General features: G+C 51.1%; 7 protein-coding genes across 7 annotated transcripts; 4 read left to right on the top strand and 3 right to left on the bottom strand.

The window, feature by feature from the left end:
• Positions 1 to 1,880: 1,880 nt before the first annotated feature.
• Positions 1,881 to 2,149, bottom strand: CGGC5_v013929 (uncharacterized protein; the record flags this gene model as incomplete). The annotated part of the gene is made up of 2 exons (XM_032026145.1): positions 1,881 to 2,023; positions 2,092 to 2,149. The coding sequence occupies 2 exons, from the start codon at positions 2,147 to 2,149 to the stop codon at positions 1,881 to 1,883; spliced, it is 201 nt and encodes a 66-aa protein (XP_031877379.1).
• Positions 2,150 to 6,079: 3,930 nt separating this feature from the next.
• Positions 6,080 to 9,775, top strand: CGGC5_v013928 (uncharacterized protein; the record flags this gene model as incomplete). The annotated part of the gene is made up of 2 exons (XM_066153007.1): positions 6,080 to 8,031; positions 8,098 to 9,775. 2 exons carry the CDS (start codon positions 6,080 to 6,082, stop codon positions 9,773 to 9,775), a joined length of 3,630 nt encoding a protein of 1,209 aa, XP_066007710.1.
• A 1,852-nt stretch (positions 9,776 to 11,627) lies between these two features.
• On the top strand, positions 11,628 to 13,268 carry CGGC5_v013927 (uncharacterized protein; the record flags this gene model as incomplete). The annotated part of the gene is made up of 2 exons (XM_032026142.1): positions 11,628 to 13,015; positions 13,067 to 13,268. The coding sequence occupies 2 exons, from the start codon at positions 11,628 to 11,630 to the stop codon at positions 13,266 to 13,268; spliced, it is 1,590 nt and encodes a 529-aa protein (XP_031877377.1).
• A 233-nt stretch (positions 13,269 to 13,501) lies between these two features.
• On the bottom strand, positions 13,502 to 15,318 carry Xyl5-0 (Beta-xylosidase; the record flags this gene model as incomplete). Its single annotated transcript, XM_032026141.1, has 5 exons — positions 13,502 to 14,094; positions 14,149 to 14,265; positions 14,327 to 14,831; positions 14,897 to 15,184; positions 15,244 to 15,318. 5 exons carry the CDS (start codon positions 15,316 to 15,318, stop codon positions 13,502 to 13,504), a joined length of 1,578 nt encoding a protein of 525 aa, XP_031877378.1.
• Positions 15,319 to 16,555: 1,237 nt separating this feature from the next.
• Positions 16,556 to 18,453, top strand: CGGC5_v013925 (Lactose permease; the record flags this gene model as incomplete). Its single annotated transcript, XM_032026140.1, has 6 exons — positions 16,556 to 17,139; positions 17,204 to 17,238; positions 17,295 to 17,540; positions 17,597 to 17,668; positions 17,724 to 17,781; positions 17,829 to 18,453. 6 exons carry the CDS (start codon positions 16,556 to 16,558, stop codon positions 18,451 to 18,453), a joined length of 1,620 nt encoding a protein of 539 aa, XP_031877317.1.
• Positions 18,454 to 20,270: 1,817 nt separating this feature from the next.
• Positions 20,271 to 21,380, top strand: Wwox-1 (WW domain-containing oxidoreductase; the record flags this gene model as incomplete). The annotated part of the gene is made up of 2 exons (XM_032026136.1): positions 20,271 to 20,655; positions 20,704 to 21,380. 2 exons carry the CDS (start codon positions 20,271 to 20,273, stop codon positions 21,378 to 21,380), a joined length of 1,062 nt encoding a protein of 353 aa, XP_031877361.1.
• Positions 21,381 to 21,435: 55 nt separating this feature from the next.
• Positions 21,436 to 23,388, bottom strand: ATR2-0 (Cytochrome P450 monooxygenase ATR2; the record flags this gene model as incomplete). The annotated part of the gene is made up of 8 exons (XM_066153006.1): positions 21,436 to 21,483; positions 21,533 to 21,945; positions 22,001 to 22,167; positions 22,219 to 22,732; positions 22,783 to 22,867; positions 22,932 to 23,014; positions 23,079 to 23,115; positions 23,170 to 23,388. 8 exons carry the CDS (start codon positions 23,386 to 23,388, stop codon positions 21,436 to 21,438), a joined length of 1,566 nt encoding a protein of 521 aa, XP_066007709.1.
• Positions 23,389 to 23,473: the final 85 nt, after the last annotated feature.

Below are 23,473 nucleotides of genomic sequence, written 5' to 3'. Positions count from 1 at the left end.
AGGGAGAGCTGGCTTGCTGTGCGCCGTAATCTAGGCCTTCGGGCCAACACCTGCGGAGTTGTCCACCAAGAGTTTGCATCAACGGGCAAAGTAGGTCGGATCATCGGACATTGGCATTGTAAGAAATGGTGTTGCTGACTTCTTGGTAGACATTTTGCAGTGTTAAACTCTTTGGTCCCCAATCGGGCAATTTATTGCTGACGACGACACCTGTCAGACTTCTGGGGCTACCCCATCGTCGAGCTTGCCTTCTGATTGCTCGTCAACGGCGGTGACTCTACCAAGAGGGTCGTCATCAGCTGATGATTGGCATCAAATTTCACGAAGCCATGCTCGATGGAATCTCTTCCAGAGTCTTCGTACGCAAAGACTCTCAAATGTTGGGAGAGATGACGGGTCAATCCGCGATCGCTGTCGTTACGATTGCAGATCAACTCCAGAATGGTCAGTGCAGCGCCACTTTTGGGAGATCAAGGACCGTGCCCTGTAACACGAAAGCGAGGACCCTTCTTAAAGTTGGAGCACACTCACCTGAGCAAAATTCTGCCTTCAGGCCTTTCCTGCTATTTTACTGCAATTCTCCCATGATCTTAAAATCTTAACATAACTTTGTATAGGCGAGCTAATCTGGGCCTTGGTCAGATGTTCATGAATTCATGAGGATTAGGCTGTTAGAGCCGTTCGGTCTTAATTGCACCCAGGGCTGGTTTCTACCCTGACTGAGGCCAATATTGATCTATCGCGTACCGCTGCTACGTGAGTCCTGTTTTCGTATTCAAAAGGTAGGCAGACATCTTCGTACACGCAGCTGGTGGGGGCTGAATACCACTTGGGTGGGTGTGAGTGACGTCGAAAGTCCCCGTATCTGCCGGGCAAGGGCCCCTCCCCCCTAACTCACGTCGAGGAGAAACCAAACGCGGAGAGAATGCGCGGAAGTCCATAGTCCAATGGCTGCGACTCAACAGTCAGCAACTACACATTTACCGTGAAGGATTTCCCAGACGTGTTGCTTTCTCTGACACTTGACAGCTCGGGTTCTCAATCACCATAGCTGGGATCACCCTGCCGGTAAGCGGCATGACGTAGAAACCCACCTCATGTCCGCACACATAATTATAGCATGCAAAGCTTAAGTTGTAGTATAATTCAAACCATTCGCTTCTCTTTTCTCGGAATTGTGTCCACAGGAATGTGTGGGAATGCACATCTAGCTTGAATCACATCAGGAATCCCCGCCTGCAAGTTCTGAGTCTTCGATACTATATCGACCAGTATCATCAAATCGGCAACCAAAGACCGGAAACTTAAGTCAGAAATTGGTATCAATGTTATGGTTGTAGATGATCTGGAGATCTGCTTTTACAGCTTAGACACGTACGTGACCAGGTGACCACAGACAGTATAATGTCAGTAGCGTCGTTGTTATCGAGCAGACGCAAGTGTGATATAAGTAGCCATATTAATACAGGGGAAATGTGTCCAAGGAATCAGTCCAAGCTCGTAACATCAAGCTTCGCCCCTGATATAGGGTCCCCGTGAGAAGAGCTAAAATATTCCCTGGTGATTTTGTTTGGGGAACTTTTCGGCGAGATTGTTTCATATTCACGGGGCATGCTTCTCGATCTACTCGGATGACAACATTGCCATTGAATTATGTGGCTCACTGGAGGAACTGAACTAGTTGTATAACAACTAGACGTTTAAGGATCGGCCTGAAGAATAGAAGTTGGCATGACATCGGCCACAAGGTGCCTCGTTGAAGTATGGTGCATTAGATGAGTAAGCAAGAAGTTCTCTTGAACGAAGCTAATTTTCCAAGACAATATGCTCGTTGATTATTGAATTGTATAAGGAGAGTTATAAATGAAGAGAGTGACTATTCATCGGCCGCATTGACCAGCAACGAATTGACGTGGCAGCTCGTTCGGCGGGATGTTTAGTCCGCACCGGCCGTCGGCACCGCAAACTCCACTGAATTGTCCATTTGTACAAGCTTGTCCTTTGACGCTCTTTCCCTGAGGGGCTAATTGAAGGCAATTCCTGTCAACCATGTTCTATCCAGGTAAGTAGGCGTATGGTAACATGACTTACTCGCAAGGACGCTAAGCGCAGAGCAAAGGACCAAAAGAGTGGCGTTGAGAACCCTCATGTTTGGAAACTCGTTGAAAGTCAGGACTCAGGTCAGTGTGGATTAAGGAGAGAGTAAGAAGGAAAGGTCGGCTAAGGAGTGGCGCCGTAAGAGAAAAGATAGGAAGGTCGAATAAAATCTGTGCTCGGCACTAAAGAATGGAAGACTGGTGATCAGTTCAAAACATGGCGTATCTTTGCGGGTGGACTTCTCGCCTTTTATGGACAAAGATGCCCAGGTACCCGAAAGATTTAAACTTACATCGTAGCCGTCTTCCCGCCCGGAATCTATCCCGGTGTTTCCCACATTCCTCGATAAGGTGCAGCCTGCGACGCCAGAAGTTTGGATGGCATCGCTGTTGACACAGCGCACATCAGGTGAAACCTCGTTAGCAAACGAGTCAGGCATCCCCCGCGTCACGCAGCCCTACGATTTTCGAAATGGAATGATGTACAGCGTGATCGTCATTCAAGAAACAAAACAGCAGCTCAATAGTTGTTCATGCCTATGATGTCTTATCGTTTGCCATTGGCTTACTCATGTTGAAAGACATTGCACGCTCAAAACATGCCTAGCTTGGCGGTTTGAAGATTGTCTGTTGTTTGATACACGACTTCAAATAGACCTTGTCCTACCATATTGAAGCAAGTTAGTTTCGTTATCTGGCCATGGTGTTCGAAACGGTTGGACAAGAAGCATGAAAGACTTGTAGTGAAATCCGTTGCGATAGCGAGAAATTCCAGGCAGTGATCTATGCCGTCGGTTGGTTATTGGCATCTTAGGCCAGTCACTTCTTTTTCGAAGGTAGGGTACCGAGTAGATTAATACACCACCACTTGTGCGTCGAAAGTAGCACAGCAAAGTGACCTCTCGACGGATCTCAACGGCTTCACATCGTGCGTCAGACTCTCGGCTAGCAAAAATAAGTCCTCCGATAGTCATCATTACGCAATTTTAACCTACTAGGCATGAGGCTCCTTCTTAGTTTCAATCTCTTAATTAATACCTAATACTAATGCTTGTAAGATGTTCTGTGACGTTTAGTGTCAACTTAGCACGGAAACGTATGTCGGACGTGTCCCCGACCCGGTGCGGGTCTCCTTCTGCGCGGCATCGCGACCCAACGCCGGCATATTCGAGACAAAAGTCGTCTAAAAGACTTGCTGCTTCTCGAGCTTCTACTTCGAATGACACCTGCAAGATGTCGAAGCGGAGAGGCACCCTTCCACGCTCACTACCCAAGTCACGTGGCGCACTGGTTGCGTGACAGAAGCTCAGCTGCTCAAGAGACGAAGGACCAACATCGCTACGACCATCAGCTCTGGAACCACTTGACAGTACGCTGAGATCAACAGATGAGTCTGTAAGGAAAAAGACAAGACTTTCGGGTACGGATTGCGCTTTTGAGATACCTGTGGGACAGCACAGAGGTAGGCCCTGACCTTGCGGGAGATCCCAGAACTGCCAGCACCAATGTGGTAGGCCTGAGCTGCGGGAAGTTCAACGCTCGAGATCAGCGAGATGCTGACCCTGAAGTTGACGTCAAAGACAGACACGTATACTGTATTAACGCTGTTTTTTCTGAACGAGATGTAGACGTGGTCGCCCTCAATGAGCTTGCCTTCGCCGTCCATCTCAATGATCTTGTCGGGCCGTCTGTTTTTCTTGACGCCAAACGTAACATACAACGTGTGTTGGAGCTTCTCATGCCTGTTGCAGGCGAGACTCAGCAAGTGACATGGCGGCGGCAGGCACTTCGAGAATGTTGCGGGGCACGGCTCCAGCATGGGATAGATCACGAGCCATGCGGCCAGAGTGACAACAGGCAAAGACAGTGGTGACGTTTTTGGCGCGATTGGTGGTGAAGCGCACCAAGCGTTCCAGCTCCACTTTCAGAATGCCGTTGAAGGAAGAGGCCGCACCAGCCGCGGCATGGTTTCGAAGCAGGAAGTACATTAGTACAAGGAAATGATAATGCCATTATTGGTGCTCGGTGGAGCTGGCTTCTTTGTCGACGCCTGGTTTATTAATATCCTCTTCGACGATCCCGCCGTGGCCCGAATAGTAGATGATTGTTTGGCCGCGAGACTTTCACGATGCGTTCCCAATCCCTGAGGATGCCTGCTCGGGTAGCAACATCACCACACAGCATGGAGATATGGAAAACCTGTTGGCTGAGAACAAATGCCATATTCCCGACATCGTTAAGCGGGCCGCGGAGGCTCCCGAACGGGCTGGCGATCAACAGAGCCCGCCTTGCTGCAGTCATCTTCAATACTTGCAAGAGGCTAGCGGGATAAATCGGAGTGCGTAGAGTATGATAGCGAGCGGGTGAGGATTGCGTGTTCACCAGGCTATTCATGGGACTCGAATGGAGTTCTCAGATACGAGCATCGCTGTTATGTTCGGGATGACCAATCCTGATTTTAACGAAGGATCAAGCGATCTCACCATACTCTGCGGAGACCATACCAGTTGCATAGTAGATATCTGCAAGCTTGGCAGGTCCATACATAAGCGCAGTAGCGTTGCATTGCTAGCTTGTCTGAGGCTCTGTACCTGGTTGTGGTTTCGCTAGTTCTCGTTGAATTCGGTCCAACGACCATCAACCATATCAGTTTGGTCTTGTAATCACAGCACATATGACTACTAACAAAGAGTGACTTGCACGCAGACCGGCCCTTAAAAGGCAAATTAGAGGCATCTGCTAAGCAATAGTACCCTGCTACACGGCGTTCCCGAAGGAGTTCTCCCCAGTCTCTATTTTACGCGATCCCATTACTGAGGCGACTGACCTTCGAAGAGCCTTCTCCTGATTGCAGCCTCATTGACACGTGAGCCCTCCGCGACTGGTTGATGTCTTCCGCGTCACGGGTCAGGCATCAATACTTTCAACTGGCGCTATTGTGATCCATCTCTCCCAAGTTTCAACACAACCGCACCATTCGCAAGCGAGCCGATTCAGACGAGTTGCCAATATTCACCCCACCCAGGCAGGGGCTCAATTTTTTAAGTTTTCGATAACCTGGAATCCTTCATCCTGCTGGTCAATCCTTTCCCCTCCTGCTCCCTTGATGTCTCTCCACAACCCGACTGGCTGCGACTGTGCGAACTGACAGTGCCAAGCATCTCAGCTTCTGAATTCAACCTGTTTTGGGAAGCAAGTATTCATCTTCGGTTGTGGTGCATTCCGATGTCCAGCAGGCGCGCTAGACGCGGCATCGATACCCTCAATTGTTTGTCTACTTACCCTGCAACCCCTGTCATTGAGGGATTTTTGCGCTCTTCTGCACTGTACGAATACCGGCCAATGGGTGTTGTCCGATGAGATCCTGATACCCCACAGCATAGACGTGGATAGAGCCGAAAGAGAAAATCACATGAAAGTCTGTGGTCTTAGTTCCCGCAGTTTTGTCCGATCAGAAAGCGTTGTCTATTCCAGTGACCAAACCAGGCGCCCCTGTTGCTCCTCTGCAGGCTAGAGCCACCTGAAGGATTTGAGCACGTGAGGGCGCATTATCCATGTTCTGAATACTCATTCGCAGCTGATGCCAAGTTGCTACTCAGCCGCAATAACAGAAAGCCGCTATTGCGGCGAGGAACGGTGTGATCAACAGTGACTCAAAGCCCAACGAACGTCGTCATGCCTGAAAAGACCAGCAGATCGGGTTCCATGTGACATGTCGACTGATCGACAGTCAGACTGCGATTGGGGAGTGTCCTCTTGTATTTGCCTATAGCTTTACAAGACCACAGAAAACAATATGCGCAGATACAAGTAGATAACAATGAGCCTGGCGGCTTGAGTCACCTGAACGCACGTATCGTATTCCAGGCAATCAAGTGACCTATATATCATAGAATCAGTACATTCTTTGCGAACCTTTGCTCACACAAACGAAATTGAGCCGCCCTATCAACAACCCAAGCGCCCACTGTCGAACCTCCAAAATGTCATTCATTGCGGATATTGACACCGCGGTAGATGAGGATATCATCAGTCTGCAAGTGAAAGTCAGCGCAGTCGCATGCGACGATCCCGAGAACCCCAGGCTGCACTACAAGCTCGCTCAGTCACTGCTCGAGAAATACCAGGGGTATGGAAAGGCAGCCGATGATCTTTCCGCTGCCATCTTCCAAGCCACCACAGCTGTCGAGAAGGCCGACATCCTGGATTCTGCTGAGCGGGATGAAATGGCTGCGACTCTTTCTCGCATGGTCTTTCTACAGTGGGACCAACTGCGAACGCCGGAGAGTCTAGAGGCTGCCCTGGAAAGGGGACTCCAGACGACCACGCTGCTTTCGGATTCCTCGCCACATTTCCCTATGTTATGGTACAACCTGGCACAAATCTTGCTTTGGCGTGGGAAGTTTCAACAAGATGAAGATGACCTAGAAGCAGCCCTCCAGTATGCCAAGGATGCAGCTGACTGCCAGAAGGAGGATGATTTCTACTATCCCTTGTTCTTCTACACCATTTCTGAGATATTATTTCGGCTTTCTCATTTGAGGTCGAGTCCGCAGGATCTGGAGGAATCCTTATCCCAGCTGCTGGAATCGAAAAGGACGATGAGAGTCGACCATCCCATGCAGTATGGGCTGCATAGATCACTCGAGTCGATTTACAAGGAACGATTTCGCTACACACTGGATTATGTGGACATTGTGAAGGCATCATGTTACTTCACTCAGCGGTCTAGCATGCCGCCCCCGCCCACCAACATCCATGAAGATGGATATCGCCCTTCGATTGTTCATTTGCGTCGCTTTGATCGCTCCAAAAATATCTGTGATCTCGATGAGGCAATCCGGCAGACCAAGAATGAGAGGATCTCTCTGGGCCAGAACTCTGTGAAGCGAGCTTCGGCTTCGTTGGAATTGGCAGAGATGTTCGGGATCAGGCTCAGCCGCCTTGGTGAAGTACAAGATGCTAAAGAAGGCATCTTCTTTGCCAAGGAAGGACTTGATCTTAGGATGAAAAACAACATGGAACCTATAGGTGCACTTCAGTCCCTTTGTTGTCGTCTCTTCAATCACAATGAGGAGTTGGATGTCAGCAAAGAGGTCGAGGAGACTATCAACATCATCACGAGCATGATCCCGGTTTTTACAGGTATGGAAAACCAGGCAGACCTCCGTACCTTGTTAGGGATGATGCTCAGGCAACGGTCTCAACACGACCATCAGAATGTTGGGGACCTCGAAAACGGAATAACGCAATTGAGAGAAGCTCTCCAACTATCCCAAAGTGAGACGCAGAAACGGACCGCACTCGACATTCTCACCGCTTGTCTCCATGACCATTTTAATCGTACCGGAGACGAAAGCAGCATGAACGAAGCTGTTACCACTGGAAGACGTCTGGTGAGCCTTCTCAACCGAGAGCACGAAGACTGGAATAGGGCATTCATCCAGTTGGCCCGACAGTTAACCAACCGGGCCTTGAGAACTGGAAATGCGGCTGAGCTTGATGAAGCCATCTCAATCTACGAAGATGTCAGTGATGCTCTACCCGATGATCACTTTTTACGCCTACGAAACGTTGATGCTCTGTCCACCATGTACAATATACGATATGACCGCAAACGACAAATCTCCGACAACGATAAGGCCATTGCCATGCTGAAAGATTGCATCAACCGTACAACACAATGGTCTCAAGAACGGGCTATCAAGCTTCTCAACTTGGGAAGCAGCTTATCCCGTCGCTTCCGGCGGACGAGACTTTTGACACATCTTGAAGAGGCAATCTCAAAGTACGAAGAGGCGCTCGAGACGCCCTTCACACAAGCAAACCAAAGCGTGAAGGCTTCCTGCCTGTACAGTATGGCACAGCTTCGACATCAACGTTATGAAATGACAGGAGACATGGCTCATTTGGATATGGCCGTTGAGCAGGGGAGGTCAGCTGTGACAACTCTGGCGGATTCTCATCCAGAACTGGCTAGAGCTCACCTCAACTTGGGCAGCTCACTCCAAGACCGAGCAACAGAAACGGGGAGGCTTGACGACATCGACTCGGCTCTCAACAGCTTCAGAACTGGAAGCCATCTTCAATCTGGCGAACCGATCATAAGAATCAATTGCGCGCATCGTGCAATGGGCATTCTAGCCGAACAGAACGATTGGGCTAAGGCTGAGAGGATAGCAGACGTTGCTGTCAGTCTCATACCACGAGCCTGCTCGCGAAAGCTCAGCCAAGATGATCAAGTGCACGCACTTCGCAACATTTCCGAGGTATCCGCAGACGCCTGTTCGATCTTATTACGGTTAGGAAAGGTTGAAAAGGCCTTGCAGCATATCGAGTACGGCCGCGGCCTGGTTCTTGGTTATCTCATTGATGAGCAGAGCGATCTGTCGGACCTGAGAATGCGAGACTTCTCCTTGGCGCAGGAATACGAATGCCTGCGCACCAGGGCTTCTAGTGCAAGCACCGACTTGGAACCTATATATCAAGAGATGGACGTCTGTGAATCGAAGATTCGTCAGATTGAAGGCTTCGAAAGGTTTTTGCTGCCGCCCTCTCTGGAGGAATTGCAAGATGCCGCTTGTGAAGGCCCAATAGTTGTCGTCAACACGTCCAAATTTGGAGCAGACGCTATCATCATCACCAAACATTGCTTCAAGGCTGTGGCGCTTCCCAAAATGTCATCCAATTGGATGATTAGGGGCGCTGGACATGGAACGGAAGAGCAGAGGGGTCAGCGAGACATCAAACCAGAACGTGCTCCAAGATTGAACGATATGGCACTGGAGTGGCTGTGGTCTGCTTGCGTCCATCCCATTCTCAAGCAGATCACGAAAGACCTCGACCAAAAGCCGAGTGCTACGGACCTGCCCCGTATATGGTGGATTGGTGCTGGATCTGCTAGCAGCTTTCCGTTTCATGCGGCCACAAGTTCCAACGCGGAAGCTCCTGGCAGCACTCTCGACGTGACTATTTCGTCGTACACGTCGACCATCAAGGCTCTGCAGAACGCTCGAAATCGCGCTTTGAGAGGACAGAAACAGGACCGCGTCGATCCATACAACCTTTTGGTGGTCACTATGCCCAGCACGCCCGGTGGGACGCCTCTTCCTGGCGTAACACGTGAGCTTCAAGCGATCAAGGCTGCCGTAGATGGCACATACAGCATCACGGAACTTGAAAATCCCAACGCCCGTCAAGTTCTGGATGGTATGCAAGACGCGCAGATTGTGCACTTCGCGTGTCACGGCACCTCTGATCCTCTCGATCCATTGCAGAGTCACTTGTTACTGCAAACTCCTGAGCAAGAATTGGACAAGCTCACGGTCAAGTCACTCATGGCCGCGAAGGTTCAAACCCGGGCTTGGATCGCTTACTTATCCGCATGTTCAACAGCTGAAGTGAGCGCGTCCAACCTGAAGAACGAGGGTCTGCACGCAACAAGCGCCTTCCAAGCTGCTGGATTCGGTCATGTGATTGGCTCCATGTGGCCAGTCAGCGACGAGGTTTCCATCGAAGTTGCCCAACTCTTTTATGAGTTCTTGAGCAAACCCAAATCCGAGGTTGTCTCGCCGAACAGGTTGGTTGCAGAGGCTTTGAGGAGCGCTGTAATCGAGGTTCGTAAGCGCCATACTGACAATGCTGATGTCTGGGGGCCATACATACACTATGGCGCATGAAAGGTAGCGGTATCTACAACTGCAGTCCGCATCGAAGATGGTGGTCATCTCGGAAATGTCTCTTCCACCGCGTGGTAATACCTTGGCAATCACGCCTACCTACGTAGCTTATTTCGCAATTGAACAACTTATGAGAGGAGGTTTAGAATCTAGACCAGAGTGACATCGACGTGACCCTGCCCTTGATTTTGACACGCTCCCAGCCATGCGCTTTGGGCTGTTCGATCCATCACTAGAATCTCGCAGGTTGTCGAGTCTGACTGAAATGATGTACAGCTACCTGACTTGGAGGCTTGCATTTGAAGTGAGACGCAAAAGTCAACAAGGAAGCTTCGCCCAAAACTCTGGTCGTCTTCGGTATCTCAACTCGGTACACAGATATCCATGGTTGGCTATCAAGTCTGATCAGTTCTGTAACATGGTCAAAATCCCAATGAACCATTGATCAATGTTCCAAAGCCCTGAGGTGTGGACTGTCTGTGGTGCAGCTAGCATCCATCATGTTGTTGCAAACTTGGCAGCATGCTGGAGGCAAGATATAAATCCAGAACGTGTTCGACGGGAGAGATTAGGGCCGGGGGATTTGCAGACGAAGCGCTCCACATTGTCAGTGCCTTCCAACTTGTTGGTCTTGGCCACGTCACCGGGTCTCTTTGGTCGGTTGATTAGAGTCGCTGAGCGGCAGCAATGGCCAGGTCACCGACCGAGCAGTTGCAGAGGCGTTACGAAAGGCTGTAATGGTCCATGGAAGTCCGCAATAGTGGAGAGCCGCGTATATGGGCATCGCACGTTCATTTTGGGGCTTGATTTATACCTAAGTTACTATTACGTCTTCTCTTGTCTTTGTTCGGCTCTTCTCTTCAATTTATTGATGTTATCATTCAATTCCCTGCCCTAGGTAAACACCCTCCAATCACTTCTCTGAACATGATTTGAAAATGAAAGCTTCCCGGAAATTTGATGAATCACTCATTTTGATCATGCGAGCATCGGTTGCAGTAGAAAATGGAATTTATTTCTTGTACTCGGTGAAAGATATATACAAGTAGACAAACATCTACAGAACGTATTGAATAATTCTCCCGTGATTTCATGCTCTAAGACAGAACATCGGCGTATTCGGGACTGTTCATGGGGCCGAGAACGCTAGACAGCGGGGTCGGGCGGGGGGAGGTTTCCACGTGGCGCCCCTGACCAGGTCTCTTTTAACCTGGTGCCGAGCCAGTAAAATCACTGAAAAAGACACTTTCTTCCTTCTCCTTACTCCGCATCGATTCCAACCAAGCTGAGACTGTGCTGCTGTTCCCGAACTCCGAGAATGGACACCTCCGGCCCGTCATCGTCCTTCTCGGCGGCACATTACTTCCCGGCACGGCGCCGGGTGTGGCAGGCATGCACCAATTGCCGGGCCCGCAAGACACGATGCGACGCGGCTAAGCCGAAGTGCAGCTTGTGCATGACGCAGAACGTGGAGTGTGTCTACCGGGATTCGAATCAACCACGCATCGAGCAGAACACTCGCATCTTGTTAGAGAGAATACAGATGCTGGAGGACCGCCTATTCGCTTCGCCTATCTTCTCAGCTCAGACATCTCCACAACAGACTCAGTACCAGGTGGATTCACAGTCGCCTCAGGTGGCTCAACAGCCGACAACTCCAGGACCGGGACCGAGGACGCAAGATACAGAAACATCCGATGAGCACGCAGACACGGGCGCTTCACTAGGACACGAAGGTGACGCTCAGATTCAAATTCCACTATCTCATACGGCCAGCGCCAATCATGTTCTTGAATGGCCAGTCGTTCAGCAATTGCTGAATGACTCAGAGCCAATACCCCCACGAGCAGTCATGCCAGCCGGTATACGATCCACAGAAGCAACAGACATGTTCTTCCAGGAATCTTCTGATCAGACGCGGTCAGCCCCTCCCCCAGAGTCTTGGAGGTTGTTCCGGGATCGAAGCTTGCCGGTGTCCATCGATGCCGCCGATAGATATCGCGAGGTTATCCATGAGTACTTTGCGGAAGTCAACATCTTTTTTCCACTACTGTCCCTCGATGACATACTCGCGACGTTCAACGAAGTTGTGTCATGCGAAAAGTCCCCGGCCCTCGAGTCCGACTCTACGTCACCGGCGAGGTACTGTCTTCTTCTCCTTGTTCTTTGCATGGGGTCTTTTGTGTGTACAGGGGAATATCGAATCTCCTTGAACGAGGCTGCGGGCAGAAATGGTGGTCAGGAGCCTCCGTCTCTAGGATCTGGATATTTCAAAGAGGTCACAGGGCTTGACGAGAAGCTCTGGCAGAAGGCTCGTTTACTCCTCGGTTTCATCTCCTCGGAGATCAATCTTGAAGCCGCTCAGTGCAGTATGCTGGCAAGTCTATACAAGGGCGCCAAAGGCCGAATGGCAGACTCCTTTCATTGGGTTCACGCGACGGCGGTAAAGTGCGAGGCACTAGCAAGAAGGGCAATTGCAAGCACAAATGACGCAGAACGATTTTCAGACGCTTTCAGACGGTTGTATTGGGTCTCGCTTATCTATGAAGGTGACTTCATTTCAGAGGTTTCCATCACCCTCCCATCAGGCATTGCTAGATACGAGGATGTGGTGCCTTACCCTGCCCCCGAGACGCCCAAGCATCGACAAGAACATGCGGCAGCATTCTCCACACCAGAGACGAATCCTACCAGCCCGGCAACATCGACATTCTATCGAACGGAAGAACTAGTTGCATTCCAGATCAGCACCAATGCGGCCATCCGGCGGTTTCTGAACCGCGTCAACAGCGTGATTTACGACAGCAAAGATCAGGTCCGAATGACAAGAGATAGCTACGCAAATTGGCTGCTTCGCGTAACACAAGACCTATGGTCTTATCATGGAGCACTCTACCGCAACTTGCCAGATTTCCTTTTGACGAGCCAGCCGCGAAAACGCACCGACCAAGAGAATGCAAGCTCGCCGATGACACCAGGCATCATCAGAGTCGAAGAGCTCGGCAACAATCCATGGAACGTCCTGCGACTCAAAGGACGCTACTATGCTGGACAGTACATTATCCACCGGCCTTTCATCGAATATGTGCTACTCAACATGGCTCATTTTGATACCCATCCCTGCAAAGAGGCGATTCTTCACCGTTGCAGGCTATGCTTGGAAGGAATACGAGGGTTCATCAACGTTTTTGACATCGATCCGGCCATCAGTATTACCGGCCTATTCTCCAGTGGTCTTGTGTAAGCTCTTCCATTTGCCTCGATTTCGATCATAAGCCTAATTTCATTCAGCACGTTTACCATGGTAATGATCCTCAGAGTGGCAACGGTGTGTCCCGTCTTTCGCGACGCCCTACCATCAGATATAGAGCAGGCGATATTCATCGGCAAGCGAAACTTGAGGAGGTTTAGCATCAGTGTTACAGAGTTCCAGTGGCACCTAGGGGTGCTGGAGCGGCTTGAGGCATCCTGCAAAAATCACATGACGATGTAGATGGAAGAGAGCGCGGTAGCTGGGGCAGAATGTTTCATGGTGAGTTAGATATCCATTGGTAGATAAAGATAAGGTGATACCCATGAATGAAAATGACACGGCTGGCAACCAAATGATTCACCAGGTTGTGACTGTTCACCACGGCGAAATTCATTCATTCTAATTTCGTCTATTAAATCCAAAGAACGCCGATTTATGCATTTCGTTTCCGTATTCTCGAAACAGAGATTTGATCATGAGGCAACAGCAACGGGTGTGCCGTTCGTTTGCGCAAGCTTCTTCGCCTTTTCTTCCGGCGACAGCTCGAACACGCCGACACCGGACACCGTCTCTTTGGGCTTGTCACCGTTCTTCTCGGCCTCGGGCTGGATGACCTTGCCCTCCAGTCTCTTATCCTCTGGCGTCATGGGCGCATACAACTGGAGCAACTCATTCAGTCGCTCGCGCTGACAGCAGTTCTCGTACTTCCAACTGGCCGCCAACTCGTCAAGCTCCTCAAAGGTCTTGTCCTTGAAATAGTCGGCCCACTCGGGAATCATGTACTCGGCCATGGTGATGCCGCGGATTCCGCGGAAGACGTGCATGTGCATGCGCCACTGCCACGGGTACTTCTTGTTGTACTGCGCAGGGACGTTGTCCTCGAACCACTTGTGAAGTGGGCCAAAGAGGTTGGGTTGGAGATGCGCGTCGTCGTAGGCCCAGCTGTCGACGGCGAGATCGCGCTTTTTGCGGATCATGGGACCGAGAAGCTTTAGCCAGGCCGAGTCGGGAGAGAGGTAAGTCATTCCCATAACGTTGACGTCCTTGTAAGCCCAGATGCTCCAGGCTGAAATTGGGGTCAGCTAATGGTTCTCAGAATCCGACTTCCGTTCCGGCTTACCGATGCCTTCGGAGGTGTAGATCGCCATTTGTCTGTCCAACATGTCGTATCTCTCCTCATTGTGAACCTTCCAGTCAGGGTTGTACTCTTCTCGCTCGTAGATCGGACCGAACTCGCCTGTATAAAGATACCTCTGTCAGCAGATGGAAAGATTCGCGTGCACAGAGAGCGTGCTTACCGTTCCAGATGGGAACATTGTGTTCCTTCATAAACGCAACCTTGCGATCGTACATCTTCCGGATATACGCGTCTTGGTCCTTCAGACCCTGGTATCTGCCAATGCGGTTCGGGAATCCGAAGCCGCAGTAGTCGTGGACCGCATACACGGAGTTGGGGAACACCTTGGTGAAGCCGGAGAAGTCCATACTGAAGGTGTTGCCCTCGAGGAAGAGGATATGATCCGGGTCGATCTCGCGGATGGCAGGAACGATGCGATCGTAGAAGGCCAAGAGCCGTGTCCACTCGACATCGGCGGGCTCATTGAGAGGGTTGAATCCTGCGATCCACGGGTTGCCCTTGTAGCGTTTTGCGAGAACTTGCCACAGGTTGATGATTCTGTCCTGGAAGTGCTTGTGATCCCAGAAAGCAGCGTATCCTGTGGGGTTGTCTGAATGCCAGTCCTGGTTCTGGCCTCCCGGGGCGGAGTGGAGGTCGAGGATGGTGTAGATTCCGTACTTGGAGCACTGTGCAACGAAACTGTTAGAGCCAGTTGTTACGGGACACATCTCGGGGCCGGTTAAAGACTCACAATTTCAATTGCGCGATCGAGATGCTTGAAGCCCTCTTCCTTGATGACGAAAGGGTTCATGTCATCTTCAAAGTGGTGGTAGTTGAAAGATAGACGGACGCAATTGAAGCCGATCGAGGACAGAAACTCGGCATCCTTCTCCGTGAAGAAGTACTCGAGGAACTTGTCGAAGAAGAATTCGTACTTCTCCTTCCCAAGGACCTTCAGGAGCGCTGCGCGGATCTGGTGTTCGCGACCGGGGAAACCGTTCATGAAGTTCTCCATGAGCATCCAGCCACCGAGTGCCGTCTAGAGAGGAAGTCAGTGATTGACCAGAGCAACATTAGAACTTGCGACCATCTTCTTACCCCTCGCAGGCGGACTGGGTTACCTGAAGCATCGACAACATCAGGCCCAGACGTCTTCAAGATACCGTTCGACATGTTGGCAGACAACTGAGCGGTGATTTGGCGACGAGAAGAGATAGAAGACGTAGAGAGAATGCGGAGGCCGAGACTATCCTCCGACTTCAGCCAGCAGGACCGCTCGAGCTCCTAAATATGACGGCCTCACATGCGAAAATCATGTTTAACAAAGAGCCACGCGACGAGCTATCACCTGCGTTACGGAGAAGTTGCATACGTCCCACAGTCCCCATGACGTCCGGTGCCACAATTGGGGTCCCCTCATGAGGTGATCGGAGACAGCACTCGTACATACGCGCTTCCGAGGCCATGAACGCGACCAAAGGACGCCCGCGTCAACCATCGGGGAAGACCAAGACGCTCCCCCGACCCCACGTTCCAGCTCGGGGGACTGTCTTGGATGCCCCGCATAGGCGCGGACAACTTCAACCGAAGCGAAAACGACGCTAGGGGGATCGTTTTCGTTGCCCCGAAGTGACCCACGTTCAGTCGGGGGAAGACTTTAGCTGCCCCGACGAGCCATGATTCGTCAGTTCTGCCAAAAAAGGGGCTTCCAGACTCAAAGAGGAATCTCAGGCTTCTCCACATCGCCAGACGCTACACAACTTGAACAAGTCTCGGCGCACTTTGCTATTCTCACTTGACAACTGCTGTCTTCCGCGACGGAAAGATGCCGAGTCAGACGAGCGTGACTTCACCCGCAACCGCTAATCATTCGTTTTACCCCATGGAGACTGGTCTCGCCTGAACGACTATTCATCTCATGATGTTCCTTCGTGTGGGGATTGGATTGCACTTTACCCCAGCCCCCGGATCGCCCCTGCTTCTTCTCCGCATCCCATCATCCGACTGGTGATCCCTGTCGTGTTGTTTGTCCTCGGCAGGCCGATTGGTAATTCCAGCAGTACGGTTCTGTCAGGAAGACCATCGAGCTAGTTTCCGCGCCAATGGCGATATCGCCCGATCGAGTTCGTTTCATTTAGCCCCAGATGCCGACTTTACGACTTCGTCACCCTCAACTTAGACCCCAACCCGACGAGCAGAACCCGGGAATGGTGCGGGTGTTCAGGACAACTTCATCGTTCCACCTTTGCAGCTGAGAAGACTATACGCATATAATGTCACACGGAATCCCGGTTTCCTGGTTGTGTTCGTCGGCTCAGATCAGCTCCATCAACCGCTGGGTCAACTGATCTCCCATCCCCCCTCCCGAATCTCTTGTCTGCCAACTTCCCAAGCATCGGTATCAGCGACAATGAACTTCCTCCGCGAAAGACTCCCTGCACCGAGGCAGAACCAGGCAGCTCGCCGAGCTCGCCAGCAAGGTGGTCCGGCCGTCGCAAACGAAACCTACCAGCCCTCTCGCATTGCCCAACTGGCTCAAGAGTCGCCGGCATGGTACAGATCCGGGGCTCGGAGGAAGTTGTACTTCCTCCTTTTCCCCGCTGCCGTTGTCTCGTACGCCACCAGCGGTTACGACGGCTCGATGATGAACTCGCTCCAGACAGTGTCCTACTTCGATGACTTCTTCGACAATCCTCGCGGTGCTGTTCTCGGCTTGATGAGCGCCATCATGGCTTTGGGCAGCATCTGTTCAACACCCATTGCCCCGTGGGTCGCTGACAGGTTTGGGCGACGATGGGGTATCACGGTGGGAAGTCTGATCATGATTGCTGGAGCCATCATCCAGTGCGAGAGCACCGAGTTTGCCATGTTTGTTGTTAGTAGATTCATCTTGGGCTTTGGACTGTCCTTTGCAACGACCTCGGCCCCTAGCTTGGTCAGCGAGTTATCGCATCCCAAAGATCGTGTCACCATCACGGCTATATGCAACACCTGGTAAGCATCAGGAACAGCTTATCCTATCTGAGTACTGTCGGACTAACGGAGACAATCTTTTCAGCTGGTATCTTGGAAGTATTGCTGCAGCTTGGATTAGTATGTCAAATCCCACTCTTGGATTAAGTCGATCGAAAGCTAACAACGAACAACAGCCTTCGGAACTCGAACGATCCCAAGCACTTGGTCGTGGAGAATTCCCTCGCTTCTCCAGATGGCACCAAGCGTGGTTCAACTCTCGGCTGTCTGGTTCCTACCTGAATCTCCTCGATGGCTCATTTCCAAGGACCGCGATCACGATGCTCTTGAGGCTCTCAAGCGATATCACGGCGAAGGGGAAGAGACGGAACTAGTTAGGCTCGAGTACGAGGAGATCAGAACGGCCATTGATAATGAGAAGAGTAAGAAAACCCTCTACGCAAAGTCCTGAAGTTTCAATGGTTAAACCCATTTATAGGGCTTGGTGCGACGACTTGGAAGTCAATGGTTTCTACTAAGGGCAATCGCTATCGCATGTTCCTTGTTATCTGTGAGTCACTTATTGTCTCTATTCATCTTTGATGATAGCTAACGGCGATTTCAAGGCATGGGCTTCTTCTCTCAGTGGTCTGGGAACGGATTGATCGCCTATTACCTATCACGGTAAGTTGTCGCCCGGTGGGATAAGATTACATACTTATAGTAGCTAGGATCATGGACACCGTGGGAATCAAGAACAAGAACACCCAGGCTCTCGTAAACGGACTCGTCAACATTTGGAACTTCGGCCTTGCCCTCACAACCGCCTTCTTTGTGGAACGAGTCGGCCGACGACCGCTGTTCCGAATCTCCACGATCGGCATGCTCACAGTCTTCATCGGCTGGACTATCGCTTCCGCCCGTTTTGCAGAGACGAACGCTAGCTCCGCCGGCATCGCCGTTCTCGCTCTCATCTTTGTGTACCAGATCTTCTACTGCATCGCATTCTCGCCCTTGCCGGTCGCGTACTCCGTCGAAATCTTACCGTTCTCCATCCGTGCGAAGGGCATGGCCACCTACGTGTTCTCGACCAAGGCTGCTGTGTTTGTGAACCAGTACGTCAACCCCATCGGACTCCAGAACATAGGCTGGCGCTTTTATATCGTCTATGTTGTCATCTTGGCGGTCGAGAGCTTCATTGCGTACGGATGGTTCCTCGAGACTAAGGGCAAGGCATTGGAGGAGATTGCGGTCATCTTTGACGGTGAGCAGGCCAATGTTCGACTCGACGAAGGGGGGAAGGGAGACGGTCCGGTTGATGTTGAGGAGAGTGAGCACGCCACAACCAAGGTCTAACGGAAGCATCATGTTTTGGTCATTAGGATGTGACTCGAATTGATAGTATAACGCAACTATCGCCCTTAACATCAAGTATCTAATTCCTGCTGAAGGCTTCGACATCTTTAAAATGATGGTTTGCGTCCCGTTGACCGTACTAACCGCGATTTTGGGTCGGCATCCCATGGCCCACGGGATATCAATCAATGATCCATCAAAGCTCAAAAGATCCGCGTAGAAATATAGCATTATTGTGACCTGCAGTATGGCAGTCGCTTTTGCTGTTATTATCCCGCCATAGGCTCACAGATGGCCCCCCTACTGTCTTCGATGAAACAGCATTGTCCCGAGCCGGGACCCTTCTGACAAACTGTTTTATGCCCTTGACACCCATAACACCCAAGACCCGTGTTGCACTCTCCTCTACCTGAGGTGCAGGGTTCTCCAGTCACTCTCCCGCGCCTTTCGATCTTTTCGATCCCTTCCCGCCCTTGGATCCTTTGGGGCCCTTCCCGGGACCCTTCCCCTTTGGCCCTTTGTCCTTCGAGCCTTTCTCCTTCGACCCTTTTGCCCCCCTCGCGCCCGACGTCCCCTTTGCGTTTGACGACCCTTTGGAACCCTTCGCCTTTTTCGGACTTTTCGCGTTTTTCGGCGGCGGACTCTTCGGGGCTGGTGGTGGCGGGCTTTCTGACGGACAGCTGTGCCAAATTTGATTAGCAAATTTCCCGTTTTCAGTAATCGAAGGCCTGTACAAAATTCTCACTGCTTCGTCGCCGCGCCAGGCAATGCCCTCAAACACTGCGCCCGGAAACAAGTCCATGTCTCCGGTCTCAGCCGCCGGATCGGCCAGTGCGAGGCCGACCGCTGCCAAGAGCAGCAGAAGAGCCTGAAAGACCCTCATATCCGCGGTCGCAAATCAGTCAAATGGTCTGAACAGGGCGCCGAGAACAGTTGACTTTTTTGCAGGACTTGGATGAACCCTTGGTCAAGGGGATCAAATGATGGGTTGAGTTGTTGTTTTTGAGTTGACGCCAGATCAGCGACATCTGAGCGCGTGGGGCGGGAACGCCGAAGGTGTTCTTCTTAAATGTTTCCGGTGCACAAACCTCTTAGCAGCGTCATTCACAGCCCCTGTGCTTCAGCTTGTATCGTCTGATGTGAAGACGCTATTCGCAAACAAATGCACGGACGCCATGGCAGCATTCGAGGCCGTGGTGCTACCGGCTGCCGAAGCCGGCTGCAGATCCCATGCCGAGATTTCTGTCTTTGAAAATTTCCGGGGAGATTTTCAGTCATGTTTTCAATAGATCGATTCTCGCTGGCAGATATTCTGTACGTCTGAAAGATTGAAGACCTTGAACAGCAGGCGACCAGTTGATAGAACCATGAACAGCAGGTTGTTTGACGCTAGTGTCGTGAAGTATCGAGATCCTTGTAGCATGGCGCGTAAGACTCGCCGATATTGATGGGTGTGGGTGTGGTCTTGTCTGTGTTCCACCTATTAGGTCACCTGTCAAATAATGATGGCGTCCTCCAACCCCTCAGATTGGACGTTGTCAAAATAAAGGCAGTTCGGTCCAAACGAAACCGAGTGGCTTGGCCGCGCAATGCAACAGTCTGAATCAGCTCTCTCGTCCCACCGGCATCAGCCGACCCGCCCTTCGTATGGGAAACTTGCCTATGTGGGAAACAAAACCTTAATTGGCACGTCAGCGTGGAGCTGGAGGGGCAGCTACTTATGGTCGCACTGTCGCCTGCAAACATTCTTATGTTACAGGTGCAGCCTTTTCTCCGGTGATTGTTTCCTTCAGATGAATCGAAGTTCGGCCGAAACCATGGCCTCGACCCCGATCGCCCCTTACGACAAGGACCATGAGGATCCGAACGGTCCTGGCGATGCTCGACCCACGGCGTTGAAAGTCATCCGAGACCAAGGACTCGATGGCAAACTTCAGGGGAAAGTCTTTTTCGTGACGGGGTGCACGAACGGAATCGGGGTCGAGACAGCCAGGGCGTTGCATGCCACCGGCGCTGATGTCTACATCACGGGTCGTGACACGGCAAGGGGCGAAGAAGTCGTGAAGCGGATAATGCATGACGGCAAGCCGGGCAAGGTGGTCTTCATTGAGATGCACCTGGACTCGCTAGCCAGTGTTCGAGATGCAGCATCAAAGTTTCTGCAGTTGAGCGACACGCTGAATTGTTTGATTTGCAATGCTGGTAGGTTTTGGTGTGCTGTTGACTACCATAATGCTCAATCATAGGCAGGTGTTGGGATGCACCCCAAAGCTTTGACTAGAGATGGATTCGAGATGCACTTCGGAACCAATCACTTGGGACACTTTTCCCTCTTCGAAGCTCTCAAAGACACTCTTCTCAAATCCTCAAGCCCATCGTACCCGTCAAGGCTTGTCATGGTATCTTCGCGGTCTCATCTCGCGAGCTCCGTGGACCTCGACGATTTGAATCTCGAGACGACGACGTATGATGCACACAGCGCATACGGAGCCTCAAAAACAGCTAATATCTGGATGGCGAACGAAGTCGAGCGACGGTACGGCCCACATCACTTACACGCCACCTCCGTTCATCCCGGCGCAGTGGTCTCTGGCCTGAGTCGCCATGTCGGGGAAGACTTCATGAAGAAGTTGTTTGGACCTCCTAAAATCGCGAAGCTCATCAAATCCGCCGAGCAAGCCGCGGCCACGACAATCTGGGCTGCTGTGGGTGCCGAGTGGCAACATCAGGGTGGCAAGTATCTAGCTGATGTCCAAGAAGGTGTCCCGTCTGAAACGTGCACCGAGGGCAGAACAGGACCTGGGTACGCGCCGCATGCTTTCGATGAGGAGAAGGAAAAGCGGCTATGGGAATTGAGTGACAAAATCGTGAGAGCTACCTCACGTGATCTAGGTTACCTGCAAAATTCTGTAGGGAGTTCAGAGTAGTTCGTTGCATGTTCGTTTCCACATCATGCTATCTAGAAAGGATTACTCGTAAAGTCTAGTTCCGCAGCCTCATCATGATAGTCTTTGTGGGATCTGGAACTGACTGCGATAATATTATTAGCTAATCCTCAAAGGCAATAGAGCATGCATACCTGAGATCCGAAAGTGAGATTCTTGTACCTCTCGGTACAGCCATCAGGCATCTTCAGGTCGTATTTCAGGAACGTAGTCGCCAGAATCATCTTCATCTGGTTTGCTGCAAAGAACCTGCCAGGACAGGCGTTCCTCCCGTATCCAAAGGCAAGACTTGTATCGCCCACACTCGCAAACTGATTGTTTGTTGCTGCTTCCGCAAAGGCGTCCTCCGCTGACATCTTACTTTTCAACGCAGCTTCCTTTTCCTTTCGAATCTTGTAGAATCTTAACGCGTCAAAGACGTCCGGACTGGCATGTATCGTTTCATCGTAGTTGATGGCATGTGAGGGGACCTCCAGGATGACACCGGTAGGAATTGTTTGCCCGTTTGGCAGAGTGACTGGCTTCATGACCTTGCGTTGGAATGCCGCTTAGGGGTGATATTTAGCCGATGATTAATCTCATAGGTGAAGCATGTGTCTTACTGGCACTTTGAGGGTAGTATCTCATGATCTCCTTCAGGAAGCTGTCTAGCTTCACCATTTTTTGTAGTGCGACTGCGGTAATATTGCCATCTGTCTCAGCAAGGACCTCCTCGACCTCTTGTCGCAAGATTGCCACGAGGTCGGGTGTTGCCGCAAGGTTATAAAAGCTAGATGAAAATCAGCCATTGTCAAAGAGAAAGACTTTCAATTGAGCCTACGCGTTGGTCAATGCTGCCGTTGTCGTGTGAATAGCTGCAAAGGTCAGGCTTAACTGATACTTTGATATCGCACGATCACTCTGTTGACCAAATTTGTCTTGGGAGTCCATCAACCACTGCAACATGTCATCTGACTTGTCCTTCTCATTGAGGCCATGAAGTGCAGCCTGACGGCGGGCTGTGACCACAGGCCGGAGGAAATCGTCAGCTTGCTGGAAGCGGTGATGCAGTTTCTTGACTTGCGGTGCTCGGGACGCTAGGAATGGACGCAGCCAGGGGGATATAAACCCCACAGCCTGGATAGCAGCTGTCATGTCCAGAGTGTAGTTGACCGCCGCATCGAGGTAGACCTCGTCTCTGCAGAGATCGGGCCCAACAAAGATTCGGCCTGATGTTTTGGCTACTATGCGGGCTAGCTTGCCGTTGATTCTAACATCCGACCAGTCCGCTGACTGAGGGAACTCTGTTTGGATCGCATTTGAGACTTCATCTAGAATGATTGGATTCAAACGGACTTGGACGATCAGCAGCAGATACGGGCCGTGATATGCTGGCGCCACTTACACAAAGCGGGATTGAGTGAAGTTTTGAGAGTATGCGGTATCGTGGGAATATTGCTTGTGATGTTGGTGTACTTTGTCTGCAGAGCCTTCATTGCCAAAGAGTTAGCATGAACTCTGTTCAGCGAACTCATCATCTCTTGCCTCTTCTACTGCCTCGTTGAAGCTGAGAACGTCTTCAGGTAGCTTCTTTAGGTGCTTCAAGAATTCCGGTGATACAACGACACACTCGGATTCTACACGCCGGGTGAGCTTCTTCATCGTGAGATGATTCGGTCAATGGCGGTTCGAAAATCTTACGTCTCGCAGTCATCATTCGAAAAGCACTGTCTTTGAACTGGCAGTTACTTAGTCCCGTTGAATTCATTTCCCTGCTCGCTGAACCGCGTACCTTCTTGTAGCCCTCGATATAGAGATCTCTGGCTTTACCGGAGAGAAACTCCTTTCTCCTTGCTTCTTTGCTAGTAGCATTTCCAATGACCGGAATATCCGAGAGTCGGACTGTCCTTTTGAAGAGTCTCGCCAACAGGAAGAGAGCGCCGACAACCAAGGCAGTCAGTCCTAGCGGAGAAGGGTTGGCAAGGACGTCGGTGAAGATGATCCCACTCATTTTGACCCCTAGTATCACGGTTAGTAGTGTTGTGATGTAGGTCGCTATAGCGTAGGGGCAGCGTGTGGTAGATTTTCACGCTTAG

Source organism: Colletotrichum fructicola (assembly GCF_000319635.2).
Source record: "Colletotrichum fructicola Nara gc5 chromosome Unknown KSG_Nara_v1_contig08, whole genome shotgun sequence".
Taxonomy (NCBI): Eukaryota; Fungi; Ascomycota; class Sordariomycetes; order Glomerellales; family Glomerellaceae; genus Colletotrichum; species Colletotrichum fructicola.
Note: the sequence above shows the minus strand (reverse complement) of the source record. Positions and strands in the feature narration are given on the sequence as shown.